Source organism: Ailuropoda melanoleuca, chromosome 8 (genome assembly GCF_002007445.2).
Source record: "Ailuropoda melanoleuca isolate Jingjing chromosome 8, ASM200744v2, whole genome shotgun sequence".
NCBI lineage: Eukaryota > Metazoa > Chordata > Mammalia > Carnivora > Ursidae > Ailuropoda > Ailuropoda melanoleuca.
The window spans coordinates 40,166,479-40,193,206 of record NC_048225.1 but is presented as its reverse complement, the minus strand read 5'-3'; the positions used below and the strand labels follow the sequence as shown (position 1 = coordinate 40,193,206).

The following is a 26,728-nucleotide window of genomic DNA, read 5'->3' as shown; positions in this document are numbered from 1 at the left end:
TTTTTTATTTCTTCCTGATTCAGTTTTAGAAGATTGTATGTTTCTAGAATTTTACGTTTTTTCTAGGTTGTCCAGTTTGTTGGTGTATAATTTTTTTATTAATAACATATAATGTATTATTTGTTTCAGGGGTACAGGTCTGTGATTCATCAGTCTTAGACAATACACAGCACTCATCACAACACCTTCCCTCCCCAAAGTCCATCACCCAGCTACCCCATCCCTCCCACACCCCTCCACTCCAGCAACCCTCAGTTTGTTTCCTGAGATTAAGAGTCTCTTATGGTTTGTCTCCCTCTCTGGCTTCTTCTTGTTTTATTTTTTCCTCTTCCCCTATGATCTCTGCCTTGTTTCTCGAATTCCATATATCAGTGAGATCATATGATAGTTGTCTTTCTCTAATTGACTTATTTCACTTAGCATAATACCTTCTAGTTCCATCCATGTGGTTGTAAATGGCAAGATTTCAGTTTCTGAATGAATATTCCATGGTATATATATACCACATCTTCTTTATCCATTGATCTGTTGATGGACATCTGGGCTCTTTCCATAGTTTGGCTGTGTGGACATTGCTGCTATAAACATTGGGGTGCATGTGCACCTTCGGTTTACTATATTTGTTTCTTTGGGGTAAATACCCAATAGTGCAGTTGCTGGATTGTAGGGTAGCTCTACTTTACAACTTTTTGAGGAACCTCCATATTGTTTTCCAGAGTGGCTGCACCAAATTGCATTCTTCTAGGTTGTCCAGTTTGTTGGTGTATAATTTTTTATAGCAGTCTTTTATAATCCTTTGTATTTCTGTGGTGTTAGTTCTAACTTTTTTTTTTTTTCTGATTTTACTTGAGTCTTCTTTTTCTTGTTGAGGCTGGCTACTGGTTTATCAATTTTGTTTATCTTTTCAAAGAACCAGCTCTTAGTTTCATTGATATTTTCTCTAAGTTTCTATCCCATTTATTTCTCCTCTGATCTTTATTATTATTTCTTTTTATTATTAATATTTCTTTTTATTATTATTTCTATTATTATTTCCTTTTACTAATTTTGGGTTTTGTTTGTGCTTTTTCTAGCTCCTTTAAATGTAAGGTTAGATTGTTTGAGATTTTTCTTGTTTATTGAGGCAGGCCATAATGTATAGCTATAAACTTTTACCTTAGAACTGCTTTCGCTGTGTCCCAAAGAATTAAATCATTTCGATTTTCATTCATCTCCAGGTATTTTATTTCCTCTTTGATTCTTTAATTGACTCATCTGTTGTATGGTAGCATATTGTTTTAACCTCAACATATTTGTGTTTTTGCCAGTTCTTTCCTTGTCTTTGATTTCTAATTTTATACCATTGTGGTTAGAAAAGATGCTTAATATGATTTAAGTCTTAAACTTATTGAGATTTGTTTTGTGACATATAATGAAATCTAATCTAGAGAAAGTTCATGAGCAGTTGTAAAGAAATGTGCATTCTGCTGTTTTGGGGTGGAATATTCTGTATATATCTGTTAAATCCATTTGGTCTAATGAGTCATTCAAAACCATTGTTTAATAATAGGTTATCCAGACAGAAAATTCATCTATTGATATAAATGGGCTGTTAAAATCCCTTACTGTCATAGTATTACTATTAATTCCTAACTTTTTATGTCTGTTAACATTTGCTTTATATATTTGCTTTATATGTTGGGTGCATAGATATATACTATTGTTACATCTTCTTGTTGGATTGATCCCTTTATCCTTACATAAAGCCTTTCTTTGTCTCTTGTTACAGTCTTTGTTTGAAAGTGTATTTTGTTTGTTATAAGTATTGGTACTTCAACTTTCTTTGCATAGGTACCTTTTCCATCTCTTCACTTTTAGTCTGTGTGTGTCTTTTGATCTGAGGTGTCTCTTTTTGACAGCATATAGATGGATTTTTTTTTAATTAATCCATTCAGTTACTCTGTCTTTTGATCGGAACATTTGGCCCATTACATTTAATATAATCATTTATATATACGTACTCATTACCATTTGGTTAATTGTTTTCTGGTTGTTTTTGTAGGTCTCTCTGTTTCTTTGTTCTCCTCCCACTCTCTTCTTTTGTGATTTGATAGTGTTCTTTAGTGTTACCCTTGGGTTTCTTTCTCTTTATTTTTTGTGTACTATGGGTTTGGGATTACCATAAAGTTCTGGTGTGTACAGCAATCTGTATAAGTTGATGGTTGCTTAGGTTTGAACACATTCAAAAGCATTAAATTTTTACCCCCCCCACACACATTTTATTTATATGATCTCATATTTTCATATTTTGTGTATTGCCTACCTAATATCCTATATACAGTTGATTTTATTACTGTTGTCTTTTAACCTTCATACTATCTTTATAAGTGACCGATCTATTACCTTTACTGTATGTTTGCTTTTACCAATGAAATTTTTTCCTTTCATAATTTTTTTCTAATTGGACCTTTTCAACTTAAAAGAAGTCCCTTAACATTTATTATAAGGCCAGTTCAGTGGTGATTAATTCCATTAGCTGTTGTTCATCTGGGAAACCCTTTATCTCTTCGTCAGTTCTGAATGATAAACTTGGGGGGTGAGGTATTCTTGGTGATGTTCTCCCCAGTCCCCTTTTAGCACATGGAATGTATTATGGCCTCCCTTCTGGCCGCAGAGTTTCTGATGAGAAATCAGCTCATAGCCTTATCAAGTTTCCTTTGTATGTAACTGTTTGCTTTTCCCTTGATGCTTTTAAGATTCTTTAAGTTTTGGAATTTTAATTATTATGTGTCTTGGTGTGGACATCCTTGGAGTCATCTTTTTTGGGAATTTCTGGGTATCTGCTTTCTTCCCCAAATTAGGGAAGTTTTCAGCTGTTATTTCTTCAAATAAATTTTCTGCTCCCTTCTCTCTCTTCTCCTTCTGGGAACCCTACGATGCAAAAGTTATTATGTTTAATGTTGTTGCAGAGGTCCCTTAACCTCATTTTATTTTATTATTTTTTAAAGATTTTATTTATTTATTTGACAGAGAGAGACAGCTAGCGAGAGAGGGGACACAAGCAGGGGAAGTGGGAGAGGAAGAAGCAGGCTCCTAGTGGAGGAGCCTGATGTGGGGCTCGATCCCAGGACTCTGGGATCATGCCCTGAGCAGAAGGCAGACGCTTAACCACAGAACTACCCAGGCGCCCCCCGCCAACCTCATTTTTAAAAATTCTTTTGCTGTTCAACTTGGTTGTTTTCCAATACCCTGTCTTCCAGCTTACTGATCTGTTCTTCAGACTCCTCTATTCTGCTGTGGATTCCCTCTAGTGTTCTCATTTTAGTTGTATTTTTCAGTTCTGGTGGGTTTCTTTGTATATTTTCTGTCTCTTTGTTGAAGTTCTTACTGAATTCATCCACTCTTCTCTCAGGTCTGTTGAGCATCTTTATGACCATTACTTTGAACACTTTCTTAGGTAGATGACTTACGTTCATTTCATTTAGTTCTTTTTCTGAGGTCTTGTTCTTTTGTTTGGAACCTCTCCCTCTGTCTCCTGATTTTTGTCTGACTTTGTTTCTATGAATTAGGTGGAACAGGCACCTCTCCTAGTCTTGAAGAAGTGGCCTTATATAAGAATGTCCCCTGTGTAGGGGCATCTGGGTGGCTCAGTCGTTAAGCGTCTGCCTTCAGCCCAGGGTGTGATCCCAGAATCCTGGGATCGAGCCCCACATCAGGTTCCTCCACTGGGAGACTGCTTCTTCCTCTCCCACTCCCCCTGCCTGTGTTCCCTCTCTCGCTGGCTGTCTCTCTCTGTCAAATAAATAAAATCTTAAAAAAAAAAAAAAAAAAAGAATGTCCCCTGTGTAGACTGTGTGCTTAGTGGCTTTGGCTAGCTGATTGGTGCTGGATAGGTGTTGGCTGGAACACTCTGCAAAGGAGATACCCTGTCTGGTCAGCTGGAGCTGAAGCAAGTGTAATCCAGCAGTTCCTGGGGTGCTTTGCACCATGGTCACCCTGGAGGGACAGCTGAAAGGGAGTAGGCTTGGGCCAGGGGCTTTGGGAGTGCTCCACATTGGGGCTGCTTGGGTGGGATGCCTGGAGATAGTATGGGAGCAGGCCAGGTATAATGTGGGTGCCTTGTGCCTGGGTCACCTTGGTGGGACAGCTGGAGCTGGTGTGGGTTAGGAGACTGAGTACTTCTGACCCTGGAGAGAGTTCCAGCAGTTAAGCCCATGTGGCAGACATGGTAGGGTTAGCGAATGAATTTTCTTCACTTCATAGTCTACTTTCCCTTTAAACTACTATCTCTGTTTTGTTTTGATTTTCTGTGCCCCAGGGTGGTCACGTCTGCACATGGGCCCCTCAGTCATATCTTTCCCTACTGTAGGTTGCCACATTGGGGGTGGTTGTTCTCAATGTTACTGTGTCTCTGCTGTTCCTACCCTTCTTTATGTGGTCCCCCTATTCCTTATTGTGTAGAAGCTGTTCAATCAGCCCTTTGTTGTTCTTCAGGAGGAATTGCTTTATATGTAGGTGTAGATTTGGTGTGTCTGGGAATGGAGTTCAGGGTATTTCTATGCTTCTATCTGGCACCACCTCCTATTATGGTATGTTCTTATAAGGTAGCAAACTAGATAGAAGTAAAAGGCTTGCTCAGCATATTTCCATCTATGTGATAGTATTCTCTACTTTATCTTGTGTGTGTGTGTTAGAGCAAGAGCAAGGGAAAGGGGGAAAGAGGGAGAGAGACTGTCCTAATGTCTTTCCTTCTCTCCCTGTAGTTTTTTTCTATCCTCCTTTTTAAAAATTATTTTTTCTTTTTATCTCCTCTTTTAAAAATAGATAAATGGAAATTCTCTGTTTCTCACTTCTACTTTACTTGGGTACCCAGTCTCAGCATCTCTCTCAAACTTCAGTGTATGTAAGGATTTCCAGGGATACTTTGTAGAAAACACAGATTTTCAGGCCCTTCAGAAATTCTTACTTGTTAGGTCTGCAATGGGGCCCAGATTCTGGGAGCCTCACCCCTCCATATTCTAATGCAAGGAATCAAGGAACCACACTTTGAAAATACTTTTTCTGTGACAATTTCTGCTATTGCTATAAACAGTAGCTATGCATGTTCTCCTACTAATTTTAATTGCATTAATGTTGTCAGCCAGCCAGTTATTTACTTTTTTTTTTTTTAACATTTCCACAATTATAAATACTGTGAATTAAGTAACAACTTTGCTTCAACTGTAGGAGAACGTAAAAATACTCCAGGAGAGAAGCGTTGCTTATATCAACTCAGATTCATCTATAGAAGGTATATTTTATTTCACATTATTAAACAATGTACCATCTGTTAAGTTTGCAAACTGTAACTAACTTGTAAACTAAGGTTATTTTCTCCCTATGAAACTCCTCAATGATACCTTCGTTTTCCATTTTACCACAGAGAAAATCATGATTCAAACGAATCAATGTATGATTCATAACTAAGCTACTGATCCTAATTTCTTTAGTATATTTGCCATTTGCCTATCTTGAATTACTACTTAAAGCTCTAGTATTAATCATATTCTTCATGTGGAGATATTAAAAGAATTAGGCTAAAATATTTCAGAAGAATATTTTATAGAATATTCCATAGAAATACCTCCTGTGTGTATTGGAACAATTTGAAGTAAGCACAAACAGCAGACTTCCCTTGGAACCTGACACGTGCCATTTGTGTCTCTAGGCTTTCACTGTATGATGATGTCTAGGTAATGTTTGAGTGTACTTATGAGTTATTGAAATGCTCTAGTCTCATGTCTTGATACTCTTGAATTGAGTAAATAAAGAATGGATGGTATAGCCTTACCACTTCCTCTGCCAAAGTCCCCCTAAGAGATACCACCTTAAGAATAATGCTAGAATTACTGTGGGACTTCCTGCCTTAGCACCCAAAGTCCTCTACAGCTTTCTCTGTCCGAAGTGCACACTGCAACCTCTCTTGCTCCTGAAGAACTATTTCCTCTAATTGCTTGGGGATGATGCCTTCAGTTTCAAGTCTGTTACATCTTGTTTATAATTAGAAATAGTCAGAATTAGACTTCCATTGGAATTTCATTTGGAAGTATTAAAATACACTGTATTTTATTTTTTCAGGCAATTATACTCTCAGAGTTGACTGCACACCCCTTCTTTACCAATTGGTATATAAACTGACAAAAGAGGTAAATAGATATGTCTTAATGTTTTCTGATGAATAAATGAGTAACACCTGTTTTCTTAATTAGTGGTACTGATTTTTAAACTGGTGAGAGATATAGTTGATTTGTGTAAATACCAAGTCAGAACAAAATCTTTAATACGCTGTTTATATGACCTAACTATAAAAAGAGTATTGCTAGTCTTTTCTACTAGTAGATACTAAGAATTGTGTGCCCTGTTGTCATGAATAGGGTATACAATTTCATGTGGTAGAGGCATTTTCATAGAACAGAACACTGAGCTGAAATGGAAAAAAAACTTGTGTTCAGGCCCTATTGAGTGAATTCTAGAAGCAACAACAAGAAGAAGACATGGTCAATGAATCCAAATACTTAGTAATCCAGAAAGGATATACACTTGTAAATGAGGAATTATACTTCAGTAGAATATTGGATACTGTAAACAATGGAGAACAATTATGGGATAAAAAATCTGAAATCCTGGGGTAGCTTGGAGAAACACCAGAAGAGGTTTACAGAATAATTAGCGCTTGGGCTGTAAAATGGAAGGATGTGAACGTAAGAAGGCATTCTCAGCATAGAACACAGTACCTACAACAGATGGTGGAAATATGAAAGAGTTATTTCCTGGCCTCTAGGTGGCTCAGTGTGACATAAGCATAAGGTTTTGATGGAAAGATGGTAAGAAATGGGGCATGACAAACAGGCCAAGTTCAGAAATCTGGCGATGGAGAAATTAAAAATCTTTAACAAGGTTATACACTATTATATTTGTTCATTAGAGAGATCACTCTGTATCAGTGTAGTGAATACATTAAGCTCTAGCAACTCTAACAGCAAAACGGAAATAATTCTTACCATATAGGAATTCTGTAAATATTGATAAAAAAGTACTCCGAATTCTAATGTTCTTTAAAGATTATATAATCGATTCACAACCTCTGTGTACTTCATTTAAATAGTTCATTGTAGAATTTAATTACATAAACATTTCTTTGAAGTACGTATCACTTTACAGTGTGAAGTAATGTCAGAAAAGTACTTTTCTGCAGGTACTGTTTCCCACTCTCCCTTATTATTGCCCTTTCCTTTTTCTGTTGGTGTCTTTAAAAACTAGTTTTCCCCAGTGAGAGTCCTCTCATTATTCCCATCCCAACTCTCAAAATACTGGGTAGCTTGTGTTCTTGATCCTTTCATTGGAATGCCCCATAAAGACATCTTATCTAAAAGCAAGCCATAAGAAAAATCCTGAGAAAATCCTTCTCAGCATATCCATTTATGCTTTGTGCTGTCCTACAGAGACGGCTCCTACCTTTGATGTCAAGAATAAGAATTATTTTAGGGGTGCCTGGGTGGCTTGGTCATTTAAGCCTCTGACTCTTTTTTTTTTAATTTTTTTAAAAAAAACTTTATTATGATATGTTAGTCACCATACAGTACATCATTAGCTTTTGATGTAGTGTTCCATGAGTCATTGTTTGAGTATAACAGCCAGTGCTTCATGCAATACGTGCCCTCCTTAATACCCATCACCGGCCTATCCCAATCCCCCACCCCCCTCCCCTCCGAAGCCCTCAGTTTGTTTCCTAGAGTCCATAGTCTCTCGTGGTTCATTCCCTCTAATGTTTACCCCCCTTCATTCTTCCCTTCTTTCTCCTATCGATCGTGCTATTTCTTAAGTTCCACAAATGAGTGAAACTGTATGATAATTGTCTTTCTCTGCTTGACTTATTTCACTTAGCATAATCTCCTCCAGTCCTGTCCATGTTGCTGCAAATGTTGGGTAATCGTTCTTTCTGATGTAAGCCTCTGACTCTTGATTTTGACTCAGGTCATGATTTCAGGGTCGTGAGATCGAGCTGTGTCATCATGGAGCCTGATTGAGATGCTCTCTTTTTTTCCTTCTGCCCCTCCCCCCCATGCTTGTGTTCTCTTTCCAAAAATAACAACAACAACAACAACAACAACAACAACAAACTAGTATCAATGTTAGGGCCAACAGGGAGAAGTTTAGGTCTATGCCCCTTTATAGAGAGGCAGATGCTTATCTATGGCCATACCAAAACCCAGTAGAAAAAGACTTTTGTATTCTCCCATGAACTGATTATAATTTTACCAACCCCTAGTATATGTTGGCACAGTCAAACCATGCTGGTGACATGAGAGTAGGAAAGAGTTGTAGAAAGGGCAGAGCTTAGAGAGAAGGGCAGTTGCCTGATTTAAAAAAAAAAAAAAAGTGGGACAAGGTGTTGAAATAATGGCGGAGAGTCAGCATCTATGAAGACGTGTATATCAGAAAGTATGATCTAGGGAGAACAGGCTGAAGGGACACCATTCTGGTTAGTGCTAGACTGAGATGGTGATTCCAGAAAATGAAAGGATTTTTCGGAAAATTCAGTCTAAGCATGATGTGGGAGCTGGAGCAGGTCCTCAGCGATTGCAAGTTGGCAAGAACAGAGTAGAGCAGAACCAGTGAGTTACCTAAAAATGCACAGAACATCTCCGCAGCTCCAACGTGCTGGTGGGCAAAAGGATGACTGTGACTTTTTTTTTTTACAGTTTATGAAAAAATTTATTGTTTATACAAGACCTTGTTTCAATTCATCCAAAGAAGCAGGCAGGACAAACTGCATTATGCCCATTTTGTGGGTAAGGAGAATGTACTCAGGAGAGGTTGACTTGCCCAAGATGCCCTCAGTGGCAGAGCGGGGCTAACCCACCCCGAGGGAGACTCCTCCCTGTACTGCGTGTTTTCGGATCACTTAACGATTCACTGAGCACCTAACATGTCGGCCTGTGCCAGGTACTCCCACTCATCAGCTTGCCCTCCCGAGAGCAGCTTGTTCAAACCGCACCCCTCTCCTGCCCCACGCAATTAATGATGAGTTTTAAGTGTTGGAATTAAGGACCGTTCAGCCTGTCACAGTAGGAGCTAAGTGGCAGCTATGTAGCACTTAAGAGCTGAGGTCTAGAGCCAGCCTGGCCTGAATCCTGCCCTGACACCCACTGTCAACTCCGGTTCCTCATCTGTAAAATGGCGATAATGACTGTGCCAGTTTGCAGCGCTGTGAGCACTGATTTAGTGCAAGCAAAGCACTCGTTCTAAGCTCGGCCTCATATGCAGCGATGAGGCAACAACCGACTCTGTGTAAGGCCAGAGAAAATATCAAAGGAATGGATGTTTATGTTAAGATGGGGACCATCATCCCCACTTCCACAAGGTGAGAAAACCAGGGCTTTGGAAGCAATATACCAAAGGTTATATAATGCTTTCAGAACTGCATTAAGTAGGGTATGCCTTTTTTTTTTTTCTTTTGAACAAAGTAGAGCTATAAATACCAGACAAATTTCAGGTGGGTATGTGTGATATTATGGATTTAAAATAGATATTAGCCTTCAGAGTCTGCAAATTCTTCCACCACATGGCCCTGCTTTTCCTCAAGTGCGGAAGGAATAGTATGTTTATGGGCATACTTTTAATGAGGGTAGTAAAAAAGTTTCATGCATTTACAGAAGCTCTTAGAATTTCCAAATAGAAATCTGAGGTTATACAGAGCTTTAAAAACCCATCAAATTCCAACTTTGTTTAAATATAATTTGACTTTCTAAAATGGCAGTTCCTCCTTACCCCACCTGCCCTACAAAACCAGGATTTACATTGCCAATTTCAAGCTTAGCTTCTCCAGCCCTATCTGTTGCCCTGAGGCCTCTTTTTATAAGTCGTCTTGGCCAGAAGCAATTTACTAAAGTAAATCTTATATCTAAAGTTTACCCCAGTAACTTGCCACTAAAAGAAATCTAAGCTGCCAAAAATCAAAGCGATGACACTTATTAAAAATCTGAAACTCTAGTAAAAAGTTTACCAAAAGAAGCAGGAAATTTTATCCCAGGTACATGACAAAATTACCATTAGGTGGACAACAAAAATGAACATGACTTTGATTGGAATTTCTTTCCTTGCCATTTTTTTTTCCTATAAAGAACGTGACACATACTCATATAGTTGGAAGTTGATAACATATGGTCTTATTACTGGCTTAAATTTAGTTGCTTCTGCCTCTAATTCGCAATATTTGATTTTTCATTCCAGATCTCCAGCCCAGATGATGGTTTTGAGAGTAAATCTCTTTATGAAAGCTGGTTGGAAAAGGACCCTTCATTTGAAAATATAAATTTTCCTAGGTAAATTACTTGTATATTTCCTACCATAGGATAAATTATGAATTCCCATTTGCCCCTTGTTTTTCCAGACATTCAATTCTTAGATGTGTCAATAATTTGAGTAGAGGAAAGATAATCCCAGAGAATCCCTCTTGTAGCCTTCGATTTGCTAATTGGACAGGATAGCCAAGTCTTTGAATCTACAATAGAGTCTAGTTTTGCAGATTTTTAGTCAAAACTATTTTGCCACATTATCAGGTATTAGTTTGCATTCTTGCATTAAATTTCAAATATGTATTAGATGTATTAATAATGTAACTCCAAATGATACTGATGAAGTAAAAAAAATTTGCTTCTAAACTTAAGGGACATTATAAATAACAACCAAATTATGTATTTTATCTGTAATCAGTTTAGACTATATAAGTATTAATTTTTTACTTCTTGTTCCTACAATAGCAGCTTTCTTGAATTTGTTTTCTCCTGCAAAACTATTTCTAAAACTAGCAGATGATGGTAAGAGTGTATAGCTTCATTCCATATTCCAAATAAGTCCTGTGAAAGTTTGCATTTTCACTATAAATGTTTGACATGCTTATTTAAAAAAAATATATTGGAGTAGAAAAAAAGTTTTAAAAACATCCAAGGTACCAAATAATCTAATAATACTTTTTTCTGTTATTACATATGTATATACAAATATGTATGTAGTGGTTTTCTTTACTATATGCAAAGAAATATATTAATTGGATATCTAAGGGACATTTAGATTCTTTATGATCTTAAATATATACTTTTATTTCAAATATACTTTATCATGGCAGTTTTTTTTCCCCTTTTTAAAAAGATTTTATTTATGGGAGAGAGAGAGAGAAAACGAGTGGGAGGAGGGGCAAAGGGAGCAGACTCCCACTGAGCAGGGAGCCCATCGTGGGAATCGATCCCAGGACCCTGGGATCATGACCTGAGCCAAAGGCAGACGCTTAACCGACTGAGCCACCCAGGCGTCCCTCATGGCAGTTTTCTTACTAGATTATAGTTCTCTGAGAGTGACCAAATCTTATTTTCCCCTCTAAATAAATAACCATAAAATGCTGAAAATACTAAAGAGACCATAGTCTCAGGCTCCCTGCTCAGCTCCCTTCTCCCTCTCTCTGCTGCTCCCCTTGCTTGTACGCTCTCTGTAAAATAAATAAGATTAAAAAAAAAAAAAAGACTATAGTCACTAGGCTGCCATCTTGGTGGCACTGTTCAATGCTGGCTGTAGTCAGTCAATGCAGGATTATAGTTTTACCATACCAGTTTCCAGCACATGATAGTAAAGTATCCTGGAGTGGTGCACCTTCTCAGAATTCTTATAAATATGCTGTGCAATTCCTTGCTTGGATTCACTGTTCCATTTATTTACCTTCCTCATTGTTTTAGTTTATGTATTTATTTCTCCTTGTCTGTATATTTATATTCTACATCTAGAATCAACAAACTGGGATCTGGAAGTGATTTTGAGGCTTATTTTCAGAGACTTGGAATTGCTTCAGGCAGAGCCCGTTACACTAAGAATAGGGTAAGCTATTCTATTATTTTGGATACATAGCACTTTATCCAACTCTTTGTTTGGAATTTTAAAGGTTTTTTAGCACCAGGGCACCAGGTCACATGGCCCAGGAAGAATTCCAGGGATAAGGGCTGACTTCATGTCCCTTTGTAGATGGACTAGGAATTGACTCGGGTTATTCTGTGAATTTTCCCTGCAGGATTATTCAGTGAAGTGGTAGTTAACACAGTAATACCAGGTACTAGAACCAAGTAGTTCATGTCATTTTTTGGTGTAGGCTTTGTTGGAAAGCCTCATTCTTCTAGTCTTTTCCTGAGGAAAATGTGCAGGTGAAGAACCTGTCTCGGTTACAGGGGATGCCAGTCTTTATTGTCAGTAGGCCCTCTTCACATCCCCACTCCTGCCTGTCATCTGACTCCAAGGCTTTTGACTAGGGAATAAAACAAGTTCCTCCTGATTTTTCAGTCGAATCTCTTTTCTGTTCTGCACTGACTAGTGTGCACCATTGTCACTCAAATACACTGATGATATACAAGTCTTAGGATATGCCAACGTATACCGTGTCTGCTTGATTATAACTTACATGATAAACCGAACTGAAGATTACAACAGTAAACGAAGATATGTCACAGATTTTAGTAATTTTCAAATCATAATCTCAGTATGCCAGCATCTTGCTTGCCTAGAATACATTGTACCCCTTACAAATTTGACTATCCAGAATATGACTGAGAACAGAGATGAAAGCAAAAACATCTCCCAAATAACTGAACATAAATGCATAAACCTGTATACCAATACTCATTAAACTTTTTCAAGGCCTATTCACTTTTATATTCTGTTATCAATCTGAACAAAGTTATCTAGTTTTAAAACATTGTGGATTAAAAGCAGAGTATCAGAAAGACTGACATGGGGATTCCTTTTAGTGATACTAAAGGCAATAAAAATGTTAACCTTAAAGCAAAGTAGCAGACAGACAAAAACTAAATTCAGGAAAGGCAGCCCTAAGAAATCAAACAATATTTACATAAAATACCACTATTAATAATTTATCATGGTAGCCTGTAATTATGTGATAAAGGGTGAATGGCATTTGGTTATACAGTTCAGAAGGCAGACAAGTTGCTTCTAAATATCGAATTCCTCAACTATATGATCTTAGCTGCCCAGAACCTGTCATTTCCAATCAATTGATAAATAATTGTAAACTGTGCTAATACGCAGTTTGAGTATGTACTTCTTAATTTCAGTTATTAGAAATACACTAAAGACAATTTTCAGGAAGTATTTTGAGTGAAGATTACATGAATTACAAAACAAAGAACAGTAAAATTTTAAATCGGTAAACATTTGGTGATAGTGTTTTAGATTTTAACTTTTTTTCTGCTTCACTGTGATAAAACTCAGGGTGCCACATGGTTGTATTTTTTCTGCAATCATTTCTATGATTATATCAATCCTGTAATTTGCATATTTAATGTTTGTCTGAATTTAGTGCCTACCCTTTTCTCCCCCCCCGCAGAAAACAGATACATACAGCAGCTACCCATTATACCATACGATTTATGAGACGTTTGAATTAGTAGAGAATTTCTATGATCCCACATTTAAAAAACAGCTTTCTGTGGCTCAGTTACGAGGAGCACTGGTTTACGAGCTTGCAGACTCTGAAATCATTCCTTTCAATATTGAAGACTATGCAAAAGCTTTGAAAAACTATGCGACAAGTATCTACAATTTATCTAAGAAACATGACCAACAGTTGAGAGACCACGGAGTATCATTTGGTAAGAACGCTGGGTATTTTATAATCTTTAAGTTACAGCTTTAAGATACCATCTCCTCTCGTCATCACTGCACACTCTTGATCCTAGAATATATACCTGCATCACTTAATTCTGACTCTGGAAAAAAACTAAATACTTTTAAAGAATGTAGTTTCATCTGGTATTTGTAAGATGAATCCATTTTTCTAAGTTAGTGCTATAAACGTTGGGTTTGTAAGTATTTTTCCTGTGTTGCTGCCTTTAAAAATATTTTTACTGTTAAAAGAACAGTACTATTAAAAAACAATACTACACAAAGATGGGAAAACAGAGAAAACCTACTCCCCTACATATGTAATTATCATTATTATTGCATTTATTTGTCTACATGGAGGAACATGGCTTTAAGCACTCTTTCATTTTATACGTATATAGCCATTTTGCGGTTACTGTTCCTACTCTGTACCCCTACAAAGGAGGGATGAAATGCAGTGCAGCAGCACTGAGCACTGGGTCTGGAAGTCGTTACTCAGTTCAAATCCTGGCTCTAATTCTTAATCACTGTGTGATGTTGGGAAAGGTACTTGGCCCCTCTCTTGTGTGTCCGTTTTCTTAGGAGTGAAACAGTAAAGAATGTAACATGTTTCCAAGACTGCTGTGGGCGATTCAGTTGGTTAATATATAGAAACAATGATGCCCGACACTTATGCTCATGAATGTTACGGTAACTAGTAGGATTTTAACTGTTTTCTTTCCATCTGGGAGTACCTATTCTCAGAAGTATATACCAAAATTACCAAATTTGTATTCAGTGTCTACCATCTCCAAGTTCTGTGTTATTTCCTGGGAGATACAAGGATGTGTGAAAAGTAATCATTGCCCTCAGAGAGCACAGAATCTCCTGTGAGGGAGAAGACCAAGATGCCAGGGACAAGTTGTTCTAGTACCGAGTGCTACGGGAACAGAGAGTGAGCACAGAGTAGTCAGCGGTGGCTTTTGAATATTACCGCATCCAAGTGAGTCATCTTCAAAGTTATGATGAACAGCAGGTATTAAGATCGAGATAAAATGATGCAGAGAAAATTTAGGAAATTGTGTTTACATCAGCAATTGCAGAATCTCTGTAATGATGCGGCAAATGAAATTGGAGAAATAAGCAGAGCCCACAGCAAGATGGACGTTCATAGTTCTTTGGGTATCCATCCAGTTCTTTTCCTAGATGCCCTGATTTTCTTTTGGTGAATTACTTTATCAGTTAACGTCAGGATCCAGCTGAGAGAGAGCACACACAATTAAAGTGGAAGGATGATCTTTACACAGCTTTATTAACCTATCTCTTAATACCCCCCCCATATTGTCAAACTCTCTATCTCATTGGTGACACTCCATCTGCATTAAACACAGTTTTCTATCTTATAAAAGTTTCTTCTATCTAATGTACCCTACTTGCTTCCCAATCAAAATTTGCCCTTTAGTGCCAGGCAATAACAGGCCCCCAGAAAATGTTTTAATGGAAGAATGGTGGATGGGATATATATACCCGGATATCTATCTATCTATCATCTGTCTATCATCTATCTATCTATCATCTATCATCTCTATCTATACATATATCTAGATATGTATATATAAAATCTGCACTCCTATCTCCAGTTCTTTACTTCCTTCTACCAAGCCAGTGCACTGTCTTCCTACTATCTACTGAAATGGCTTCTGCCGAAGTTATCATTCACCTGTGTTACTAAATACCAGGGACACATTTCATTTCATATCCATTTGGACTATCGTGGTTCACTGGAATTTTAAAATTCCTTCAATACTTTTCTTTAGCTTCCACAATACCTATTGTTAGATTGACAAGTGGTTTTAAAAAACAGCAATACTAATTAGAGCTTAAAGGAAACCTAGGACAAAGAGGCCTTATTTTTTATATTGAATGCACTATTTACTAGCTGTGTCACCTAACAAAGTCCTGTGTCTGGAACAGTAAGTGCTTTATCTGTAAAATGAATATTGGTATCCCCTGCCTCACAGGATTAATGAAAGAAGGAAATCAACCAATAATTACTGTTAATGTTCGGTTTAGTAAAGATGCAAAATGATACATAGGTGGTTGTAATAAAAAATATACTGGGACCCTTTTCTCACTTTCCTTAGAATCTTTGTAATCTAAAGAAAAGGTTGATCAGACAAAACCCGATCCTATTTGTGTCCACATGTCAACTTGTCACAGGTGGCCTTTAAACAAGATCTTAAATGCACTCCTTACAAAGAGGGATTAACATTGTTTTAGTCTATAATAACTGCAGGAACATAACTCATCTATAGCTGTATCTAGTATCTAGCATATAGATGATGTACCAATAAATATGTATTGAATGAGTATATTCATGAATGATGCATTTCTGGTAAATTAGGAGTTAAAAGAATTACTTTTATGTCCTAGACTCCTGGAAGTTACTTCCTGAAGAACCAATTTAGACATTTTCTATTTTATGTACTGTTTCTTTGTTACAGTATTTTCTGATAATTTCCATGGACCTGCAGGAAGGCTCAACATTGTTTCAGTATCTATTCACTTTAATCAGCCTGTAAATGGGGAGGGCAGGAAAGTGAGCGTGTGAAATAAGCAGCACTTACTAATTAACCTTCCACTTTTGTATTTTTAAAAGATTCTTTATTTTCTGCTGTGAAGAACTTCTCAGATGCTGCTTCGGATTTTCACAGAAGACTTACACAAGTGGATCTTAATAAGTAAGTTTCAATTGTAAAGCTCCCCATCATTTTGAAAAGCGATCTAGTTACTAGAATGAATCGTGTGCACTTACGTAAGCATTCAGCTCAACATCACTGCTCCGAGGTCTGTAAACCAGCAGCATCAGCATTGCCTAGGAGCTTGTTAGAAAGGCCGAGTATCAAATGCCATCCAAGACCTACTAAATTCACTTTAACAAGACTCTCCAGAATGGTGTGTATTCATATCGAAGTTTGAGAAGCATTACTCTAAATGGTAGACTTAAAAACTCATCGCAAGACAAGGGCCAAGGATGGAATCACAGTTCCATGGGTTTAAGTGCATTTGTAGTATGAATTTCACTGCAGTCCCAAAACTTTCCTGACCAAGTGCAGAAACTTTTTTATTGATACAATTTTTGCATTTCATTTAAGCACTTACCACTTTTAGATTGAAATACAAGAAAGTTGTATTCAAAGCATTATTTAACAAGCATAAGTTGTTCCACACTACAGTCCATGTCACAATTATTTTTCCAGCTCCAATTAGAATAAGCTTTCCCACACCCATATTGGCAGAAAGATGTATCCTTCATTTTGAGGGGCTTCTCTCCCCCTGGGGTTGTAGGAAAGCCCAGAGAACTCAGCACCCCAAAAAGAGAATTGGCAGATTCCAAGTGTGAAAGGGGATTCCCTGCCCCTGATGCGCAACTCTCTTCCTGCAGACTGTTGCCACCTTCCTTCATTTGTTGGTGGTCAGCCTTTACTCGGTGGCACTAAATGGCTTATCAGGAACTTGACAGTGCACCCAGTCTGCCTCTGCAGGAGGCCGGGCTCTCCTCCTAGAAAGAATTAAAAATGTCTTCCTGTTCTTTCGGTGGTCTTGAAAAACAAAAGGAACCATTTTCAGTAGGTCTCTCTTATTATGAATATTAGAAAGATGCCTCGCTTATATGTAGTTTACATATAAGGCTTTATTGTTCATCTGCATTTTCTTAAAAATCTATTGATTTTAGAAGTTTATTTTTCCATGCCTTATCCTGTATTTTAAAATATAGTTCCATGGTAAGGGTTATAATTACTTATTTATTTTCAAAGTCCCATTGCAGTGAGAATCATGAACGACCAACTGATGCTTCTGGAGAGAGCGTTCATCGATCCCCTTGGTTTACCAGGGAGACGGTTCTACAGGTAAGGAAGCAACATGTTTCACTAAAGGACATTACGTACGTACTTCACTGTGACCAAAACCAGCGTGCCCAAAGTCCACTTTAAACTGTTGTCATCAGATGAATGGAAGGCAGTATGTATGCCATGAGGAATATGGGTAAGATTATGTATGTAGTGTAAGTTGTAGCATCAGAAAAGTTAATTTCATGTTTATTGCTTTGCTGAAGATGTAAATGACAAATGGTAGTTAAAAAATAAGAAGAATCTAAAAGCTACAGAATCTTAAAGGGAATCTTAGAGCTTATGTAGTTTTTAAGTAGCTACTTAGCCTCGGAATCTTCCGGTGATAGGAAGCTTCCTACCTCATAAGGCAGTCCATCCTCATTTTAAGAAAGGTCTATGTTAACAGAAAGTTCTCTTCATAAAGATCCTTTTCTCTATAATTTTCTCCCTCTGACCCTGTTGAGCTCTCCAGAATCAAACAGGATAAATCTAGGTCTATTTCCATAGAACATTTTAGGTTTTTGAAGATGGCTGCCACGTGCCGCTGAAGCAACGTCCTCTTTCTGTATCTGTACCTCTGTTTTCTTTCGCTGTCTTGGCTGTGGGCTTGGGCAGGCTCCAGTTTTTCAAGGTACGTCTTAAGCTGCAGTTCCTTGGTGAAAATTTGTGAGGCTATTTATCATCAGATAACATGTGCCAGAGATAGTTCTGTATGTTAGCTTTGTTATAAATATTAGTGACTAGTATAACCTTTAACTAATTATAAGCACAGGCTTTTAGAGCCCAACTAGCTCATACTGAGTAACCCGGTCAAAATACTTAGCTAATCAGGTTCCTCATCTGTAAATGGAGAGTACAATTGCTTTCCCCCCACAGGCTTAGAGATTTCAGGAATGTGGAAGCTTGAGCTCAGAGAGGGATACACTCAGTAAATGGCTGCTATTTTTATGAAGTGATAAATAATATGATAAATAGCCATCAGTTAAGTATTTACATGTCAAAAAGTTGAAAGCAAATCTACCTGTTAATCCTCTCTTGTCTGTATTAGTCTGTTATTCATAAGCAAAACATCTTTTTCTCAAAATGAATGCAGACTCTGCAGAAGCTTGTAGGATAAAAAGGAACCATGTTCCTTCAGCATGCCCTTCTGTAACCCACACCCAGCCATTTGCTATTCTCTTTGAAGAAAATCAATGTTTTACATACATAAGTGTAAATATCTACGTTTATTCATCTATATCTACATAAATGGGATCATATATTTTTATATCTTGCTTTTTTCATAACAATATATCTTAGAGATCTTCCTGTGTCAGTATATACAGTTTTAGCTCTTTCTTCTTATCTGGTGTATAGTGTTCCATCGTTTGGCATGTATATATAATTTTCAATTCAGTTTGTTTTTCCCCCATTAACTTTTAGGAAGAGTACTGCCATAGTATATGTCCCTGTGTCCTTTTGAACATTTGTCTTAATATCTATATAATCAGTATATGGATTTCAGGGTCAAAGAGTAAACACATTCTCAGTCTACGTAACTGCCACACTGTCCTCCAAAAAGATTGCACTATATTTTAAAAACATATTTGGAATTATTAACTGACTATTAAGGCTATATTCTAAAGCTAGGGCAGTACAAGGCGGCAATGTAGGCAGATCCTGAACCCCCCTCCTTCCATGGACACACTTAAGCTACTACACATGGAACAATTTCCTCTGTAAAAGGCCTGAAGACTAGCTGAGCAACTCCTTCCTAGCAAACAAGAAAAAGGCCCTACCAAAGAGAGTAGGAGAGTCCGAGAACTAATCATGTCATAAACCCATCTCCAAGCACACAACCCGCAATTAGGAGGGAATTTACAAACCTAGAATTTCTCCCTGGAGGAGTGAAGGTTCATCTTGCACCTGAGAGATGAACCTCCAGAACAGCTGGCTGTGGAAACCACCAGTGCTCACATTCAAGAGACCTAAAGGGTTACAGTGAACAAAGAGCTCTTAAGGGCTTGCATGGACTCACTTGCCACAGGGTCCAGGGCAGAAGCAGCCCTCTGAAAAACAGACTTCATGTGGAAAATTCATTTGCTGATCTTAATGCATCACCTGGAGGAGGCTGGTACATGCCATCTTTGTGTTTTGGTGCTGCTGAGCTCCAGAGCACAAGTATCTCCTGGAAGACGGTTTTTTACCTGTGTCTTGAACTTAGTGTTTACAGCTGCTGCCCAGGGATGCCCTCTGATTGTGTGGCTCTGGAACCCGAGGGGCTTGCATTCCTGGGTCCCATGAGATTGCAAAAACTGGAGAACGTTCTTGGCAGACTACCTCCTATAAGGACTGTATAGACAGCTGACTGAAACACTTATTTTCTAAGAAAAACGCTTACTTGATTGTACAGGAGTTTTGGCTTAAGGAGAAAGCTTCTGGTCTGGCATACATCTAGGGCCTGTGGCTGATGGAAAGAGTCTTTACACCCCCACCCTGCCCTGCCCCAGTTTGATGGTAGATAAAAAGAAAGTTTTACCTTTGTCAGGCACCCTGATTTTTGCAGCTGCTGCCAGGGCACACCTGTACATGGTCTGGCTCTGGTGGCCAGCAGGCCAATGCTCACAGGTCCCACAAGACTGAAAGCAATGGAGAAAAAGGTCTTAAACAGCTACCTCCAGGGCCCAGCAAGAGGCAGCAGACGGAAGCAGCTCAGTCTTCCAGTGAAAGCAGTCTAGAAGTTTACCATCATGGCTACAAATTAAACACATATCCTAAGGATTAACTGTAAACCTTACCAGGGACCTCAGAGGGCAGGTGCTATCTTTTGTGTTCTCACTCTGCCTGTTCCAGATAGCAGCTCTTCATTTTGTAAAAGCAGCATATTTCCTTCTTGCAGGGCAGACTTCAGATCTGCCACTCTTCTAGAGGCCTATGGAAATGCTGTCGGACCATGTAGGTTGGGGCAATACCAATATTGTGCTCTTCCTTATTACAGCTTGCTGGTATATTCCAGAGAGCAACTTATCTACTCATCTGAAGTTCCAATTTTTACTACTGTGTCTAAGGGACACCTCCCTATCACCTGGCTCTGGTGGCCACCCCAGCTTCTGCTTGCAGTCCCATAACATGATACGTATTTGCATACTTTGGAAACCAAACCCTCAGGTAGCAGCTTTTAATCACCCTGAATTTAAATCCTGAATGAAATACTCCCTTTTGGTACAGTGACGGGTCTTGGCACACCCTCAATACTGGGAGCTTAAAAACAGGCTGCTGGGACAATCACAAAATGTGAGAAACAAACAAGATAAGGATTAAATGAAAAGGTTCATCTTCGCCAGGCTACTCCTTCAACATTGGGAGAGGTGGCTGTTTCATCTAATGCACAGAAACCAACATATAGCTTAAAAAAAAAAAAAAACAAAAACAAAAAAACCACAAAGAATTAACAGGAATAGATTCCAAAGAAAGAAGGTAAAACTGGAAAAAAAAAAAAAAGCTTAATGAATCAGAGATAAGTAATCTACCTGATAAAGAGTTCAAAGTATGGCAACAAAGATGCTAAACAAACTTGGAAGAATGGATGAACATAGTGAGAAGTTGAAAAAAGAGAAAAGTACCAAGTAGAAGTCACAGAACTGAAGGGTACAACAACTGAATTGAAAAATACACTAGGGGCGGGAGGTTACAGTAGACGAGATGAAGCAGAAGAAAGGGTCACTGAACTCAAAGACAGGGCACTGGAACTCACCCAAACAGAGCAGGAAAACAACCAAACCAAAACGCTTAAGAGACTTACAGAAAATATTCCCAGTGTAGGGAGATAAGGGGGCTAAAAACCTCCCTAACCTAGAGAAGGAAACCAACATCCAGATCCAGGGAACCAAAAGAGACCCACACCAAATCACATTATAATTACAACGTCAAGGGCAAGGAGTTTTATATAGAAGCACCAAGAGAAGAACTACTTGTTACATACAAAAGAACCCCCATAAGATATTTAGCAGATTTTTTAGAAGAAACTGCGGGCCAGAAAGGACTGGCATGATATAGTCCAAGTGCTGGAAAAAAAACCCAAAACCAAAACCAAAAAAAACTTCCAAGAATACACTATTCTGCAACATTATCATTCAGAACTGAAGGAGAAAGAATATTCCAGACAAACAAAAGCTAAAGGGATTCATCACCATTAAACTGGTCTTAAAAGAAATGGCAAAGGGAGTTCTCTAAAAGCTGCAAAGAAAAGGTGCTAATTACTAACAAAACAGGAGAGTGAAAATTTTACTGATAAACAGTAAAGGTAATGGATTAAATAGTATGAAGGCTAAGGCAAGAGTTGTAAAAATAAGTATAACTGCAATAATAAGGGATGCACAAAATTAAAAAGAAGTAAAATGTGACACAGAAAACAAAACATGGTGATGAGGGGTGGATAAGAATAAGAAGGGAGAGCTTTAGAATGCCTTCAGGGTTAAACTGCAGTAGTCATGAAAGTCCACTTTAAACTGATACATTGTTACATGTAAGGCTCACAGTAACCACAAACCAAAAGCTACATAGGCATACCTCTGACTACTGCAGGGTAGGTCACAGACACCAGCAATAAAGCAAGTCAAGTGAAATTCCTCATTTCCTAGTACATATAAAAGTTACGTTTATACTATATTGTAGTCTATTAAGTGTGCAAAGGATTTCTAAAAAAACTACATACCTTAATTTATTGCTAAAAATGCTAACCACCATTTCAGCTTTCAGCTAGTTGCAATCTTTTTGCTGGCGGAGGGTTCTGCCTTGATGTTGATGGCTACTGACAGATTAGAGTGGCTGTGGCAGTTTCTTAAAAGAATACACCATGAAGTCAGCCACATCAATTGACTGTTCTATTTACAAGATTTCTCTGTAGTATGTGATGCTGCTTGACTGACTTTTATCCACAGTACAAGTTATTTCAGTATTGGAGTCAATTCTCTCAAAGCCTTGCTGCTGCATTTAAATAAGTTTATGTAATATCCTAAACCCTTTGTTGCCACTGTTGAATCCACTGTTCAATCTTCACAGCATCTTTACCAGGTGTAGATTCCATCTAAAGTAATGAACTTTTTTTTGCTTATCCATAAGCAGCAACTCTTCATCCATTACAGTTTCATCATAAGATTGCAGCAATTAAAATATATTGATTATGAAAATTAAGGCTAGCATCCCTGAGGAGGAGAGATGCAAAAATCTTCCATAAAACAGCAAAGTGGATTCAATGTATTAAAAGATCATTCACTATGATCAAGTTGATTTATTTCAGAGGTACAACTCTTTTGAGTATCCACAAATCAATGTGGTATATCGCATTAACAAAATAAAAGGTAAAAATCCTATGATCAAATTAATATAGATGCAGAAAAAGCATCTGACAAAATACAGTATCTGTTCATGATAGAAAGTATCAGTAAAGTGGGTTTAGCGTAAGGTCATATAAGACCTACCCCCCATGTACCCTAATACTCATGGTGAAATACTGACAGCTTTTCCTCTAAGATTAGGAACAAGACAAAGATGCCCACTCCTGCTACTTTTATTCACCATAGTCTTGGAAGTTCTAGCTGCAGCTGACAGGAAAAAGAAAAGTCAGTCAAATTGGTAAGGAAGAAATAAAACGGTCACTATTTGCAGATGACATGGGACTACATACAGAAAACCTAACAACACCAAAAAATGAGAACCAGTGAATTCAGTAGAAACCCAATGCACAGAAATCTATTACATTTCTATATACTACTAGCAAAGTAGCAGAAAAAGAAATTAAGCAAACTGCTTTACAACTGTATCAAAAAGTATAAAATACCTGTGAATAAATTTAGCCACAGAGGCGAAAGATCCGTACTCTGAAAACTATTAGATACTACTAAAATGGAACACAATAAAAACAAATGCAATCCCTATCAAAATATCAACAGCGTTTCCCACAAAATTAGAATAAAAAAGCCTCATATCTGTATCACAACAAAAAACATCCCAGATAGCCAAAGCAATTCTCGTGAAAGAAGAGAGCTGGAGGTATATACAATCCCAGATTTCAAGATACACTACAAAGCTATAATAATCAGTATGACACAGGCAGAAAAACTGACACACAGGTGAATGGAACAGAACAGAGAGACCAGAAATAAACCCATGCTTGTATGATGAGTAACGTGCCAAAAAGGAGGCAAGACTGTGCAATGGAGTCTCTTCAATAAACGATGCTGGGAAAAATGGACAGCAACATACAAATGAAATGAACCACTTTCTTACACCAAACAAAAATCAACTCAAAATGGATTAAATGCCTAAATAAATGTGAGAGCTAAAACCATAAAACCCAACAACATAGGCAGCAATCTCTTATACAATGGCCTTGGCAATGTTTTCTGTATAGGTCTCCATAGGCGCGGGAAACAAAAATAAACTATTGGGAAAATATCAAAATAAGCTTTTTTGCAGCAGAGGAAACCAACAAAATGACGACCTACTGAATGGAAGAAGAAATTTGCAAATGATCTATCCAATAAGTGGTTCATATCTGAAATACATAATTGATACAACTCAACAAAAAGTCCCCAATAATCAATTTAAAAAGTGGGCAGATAACCTGAATATACATCTTTCCAAAGACGACATACACATGGCCAAGAAACACATGAAAAATGTGGTCCCCATCACTAATCATTAGGGAAATGCAAATCAAAACTGAGGTATCACTTCACAACCGTCAGAACAGCTAGCATCAAAAAGACAAGTGTTGGCGAGGATGTGGAGAAAAGGGAACTGTCCTGCACTGTTAGTGGGAATGTAAATTAGTGCAGGCACTAAAAAAACAGTATGGAGGTTCCTTAAAAAGTTAAAAATAGAAACACTACATGATCCAGTAATTCCATTGCTGGGTATTTATGCCAAAAAACCCCAAAACACTAAATGTATAAATACATATTTAACTAAATACAAATATGTGTCTTTATTTTACCTAAATGTTATTTGCAATAGCCAACGTAGGGATGGATGAAGTAGATAAGACGTGGTATATATACAATGGAATATCAACCCTACAAAAGAATAAAATCTTGCCATCCGCAACATGGATGCACCCAACTAGAGGGTATTATGCTAAGTGAAGTAAGTCAGAGAAAGACAAATACCATACAATTTCACTTCAAAACAAACGAACCAACAAAAAAAACTGATGACTGCTAGAGGAGAAGGTGGCAGGAGTATGGGGAAAATAGGGGATTAAGTGGTACAGACTTGCAGTTATAAATAAGCCACAAGGATGAAGAGTACACCACAGGGGATACGGTCAATAATGCTCTAATAACTTTGGTGACAGATGGTAACTACATTTACTGCAGTGAGCATTTCTTAATGTATGTAGCTGTCAGATTACTATTACACACCCGAAAACTAGTAACACTGTATTGTCAAATGTATTCCAGTAAAATTATATATAAAGTTTGAAATATTACAAGAATAACTGAATTATAGTTGGAAAAATGGTGTCAAAAGACCTGCTTGATGCAGGTTTGCCACAAACCTTCAACTAAAAAAAAGAAGCAACAAAAATGAGGAGAGCACAATAAAATGAGGTAAGCCTGTATTAGATACAAGAAAGATAAAATTTAAGCATACTGTACCGTCAAACCACAAAGGGTGAGGGCAAGAAAATAAGTAACAAGGAGGAACTACAAAACAGCCAAGAAAACAACTCACAAAATTTCAATACGTATGAAAATACTGATTATTTTAAATGTAAATGGAATAAATGCTCCAATGAAAAGACAAGGTGGCTGAATGAATAAAAAAACAAGACCCATCTATATCATGCCTAGAACAGACTCACTTCAAATGTAAAGACCCATACAGACTAAACACGAAGGCATGGAAAAAGATACCGAATGTAAATGGAAGCCAAAGAAAGCAGGGATAGCTATACTAGGATCAGACAAAATACTTTAAAATGAAGACTGTAATAAGAGACAAAGAAGGAAATTACACAATAAAAGGTCAATCAACGATATAACATTTGTAAATATTGATGCACCCATCATAAAAATACCTAACATACAGATTATTAACAGACCAAAGTAACAGGAGGAGACTTTTATTACCCATCAATGACTAGTTTNATTACACATCAATGACTAGTTTCCAAACAAAAAAAATCACTATGGACACGTTAGCCTTAAATGACACATTAGACCATATGAAATGAAAAGATACATACAGAACATTCCAACACACATTCTTGCAAGTGCATGTGGAATATTCTCCAGGAGAGGTCATGTTATGCCAAAAAACAAGTCTTAATGAATTTAAGAAGAATGAAACATCCAGCATCTCCTTTGACCACAGCGGTATGAAACTAGAAATCAGTTACAAGAAGAAAAGTGGAATATTCACAAATAGGTGGAAACTAACATTCTATTAAACAGCTAATAAGGTCAATGAAATCAAAAGACACAAAAATACCTTGAGAAAAATGAAAATGGAAATATAACATGGAAAAATCTGTGGGATGCAGCAAAAGCAGTTCTAAGGTTGGAGTTCACCAGCAATGAATACCCTACACCTCAGAAAAAAGTGAAACTCTCAAGCAACCGAACATCACACCTCAACAAAGTAGAACAACAAATGAAGCCAAAAGTTAGAAGGAAACAAACAACAGAGGAAATCAAGGAAATAGAAATTAAAGAGCCAAAAGAAAAGTTCAATAAGATGAAGAGCTGATTATTTCAAAAGATGAAATTTATAAACCATTCACTAGATTCACCAAGAAGAGAACGGGCTCAAATAAATAGAGGAGACATTACAACTGATACCACAGAAATAAATAAGAGACTACGATCAACAATCATATGCCTACAAATTAGACAACGTAGAAGATATGGACAAACTTCTAGAAACATATAACCTTCCAGGACTGAATCATGAAGAAATGAATATGGAAACAGAAAATGTGAATAGACCAGTTACTAGTGAGGAAATTGAATTAGTAATCATAAACCTGCCAACAAACAAAAGTCCAGGACCAGATGGCCTCACCGATGAATTCTACAAAACACTGAAAAAATAATCAGTACCAATCCTTTTCAAATTCTTCCAAAAAAGAGAAGGGGGAACACTTCCAAACTCATTTTAAAAGGCCGGCATTACCCTGATAGGAAAATCAA

General features: G+C 37.5%; 1 protein-coding gene across 2 annotated transcripts in view; it reads left to right on the top strand.

Annotated features, from left to right (window-relative positions):
* Positions 1 to 26,728, top strand: part of NAALAD2 (N-acetylated alpha-linked acidic dipeptidase 2) — a 48,037-nt gene that overhangs the window by 18,667 nt on the left and 2,642 nt on the right. For both annotated transcript variants that reach the window (XM_034666170.1, XM_019797139.2), the window contains 7 exons: positions 5,206 to 5,269; positions 6,097 to 6,164; positions 10,252 to 10,343; positions 11,796 to 11,886; positions 13,403 to 13,667; positions 16,319 to 16,400; positions 17,478 to 17,570. In XM_034666170.1, the coding sequence (XP_034522061.1) occupies positions 5,206 to 5,269; positions 6,097 to 6,164; positions 10,252 to 10,343; positions 11,796 to 11,886; positions 13,403 to 13,667; positions 16,319 to 16,400; positions 17,478 to 17,570 (755 nt within the window). The remainder of the gene's footprint in view (positions 1 to 5,205; positions 5,270 to 6,096; positions 6,165 to 10,251; positions 10,344 to 11,795; positions 11,887 to 13,402; positions 13,668 to 16,318; positions 16,401 to 17,477; positions 17,571 to 26,728) is intronic.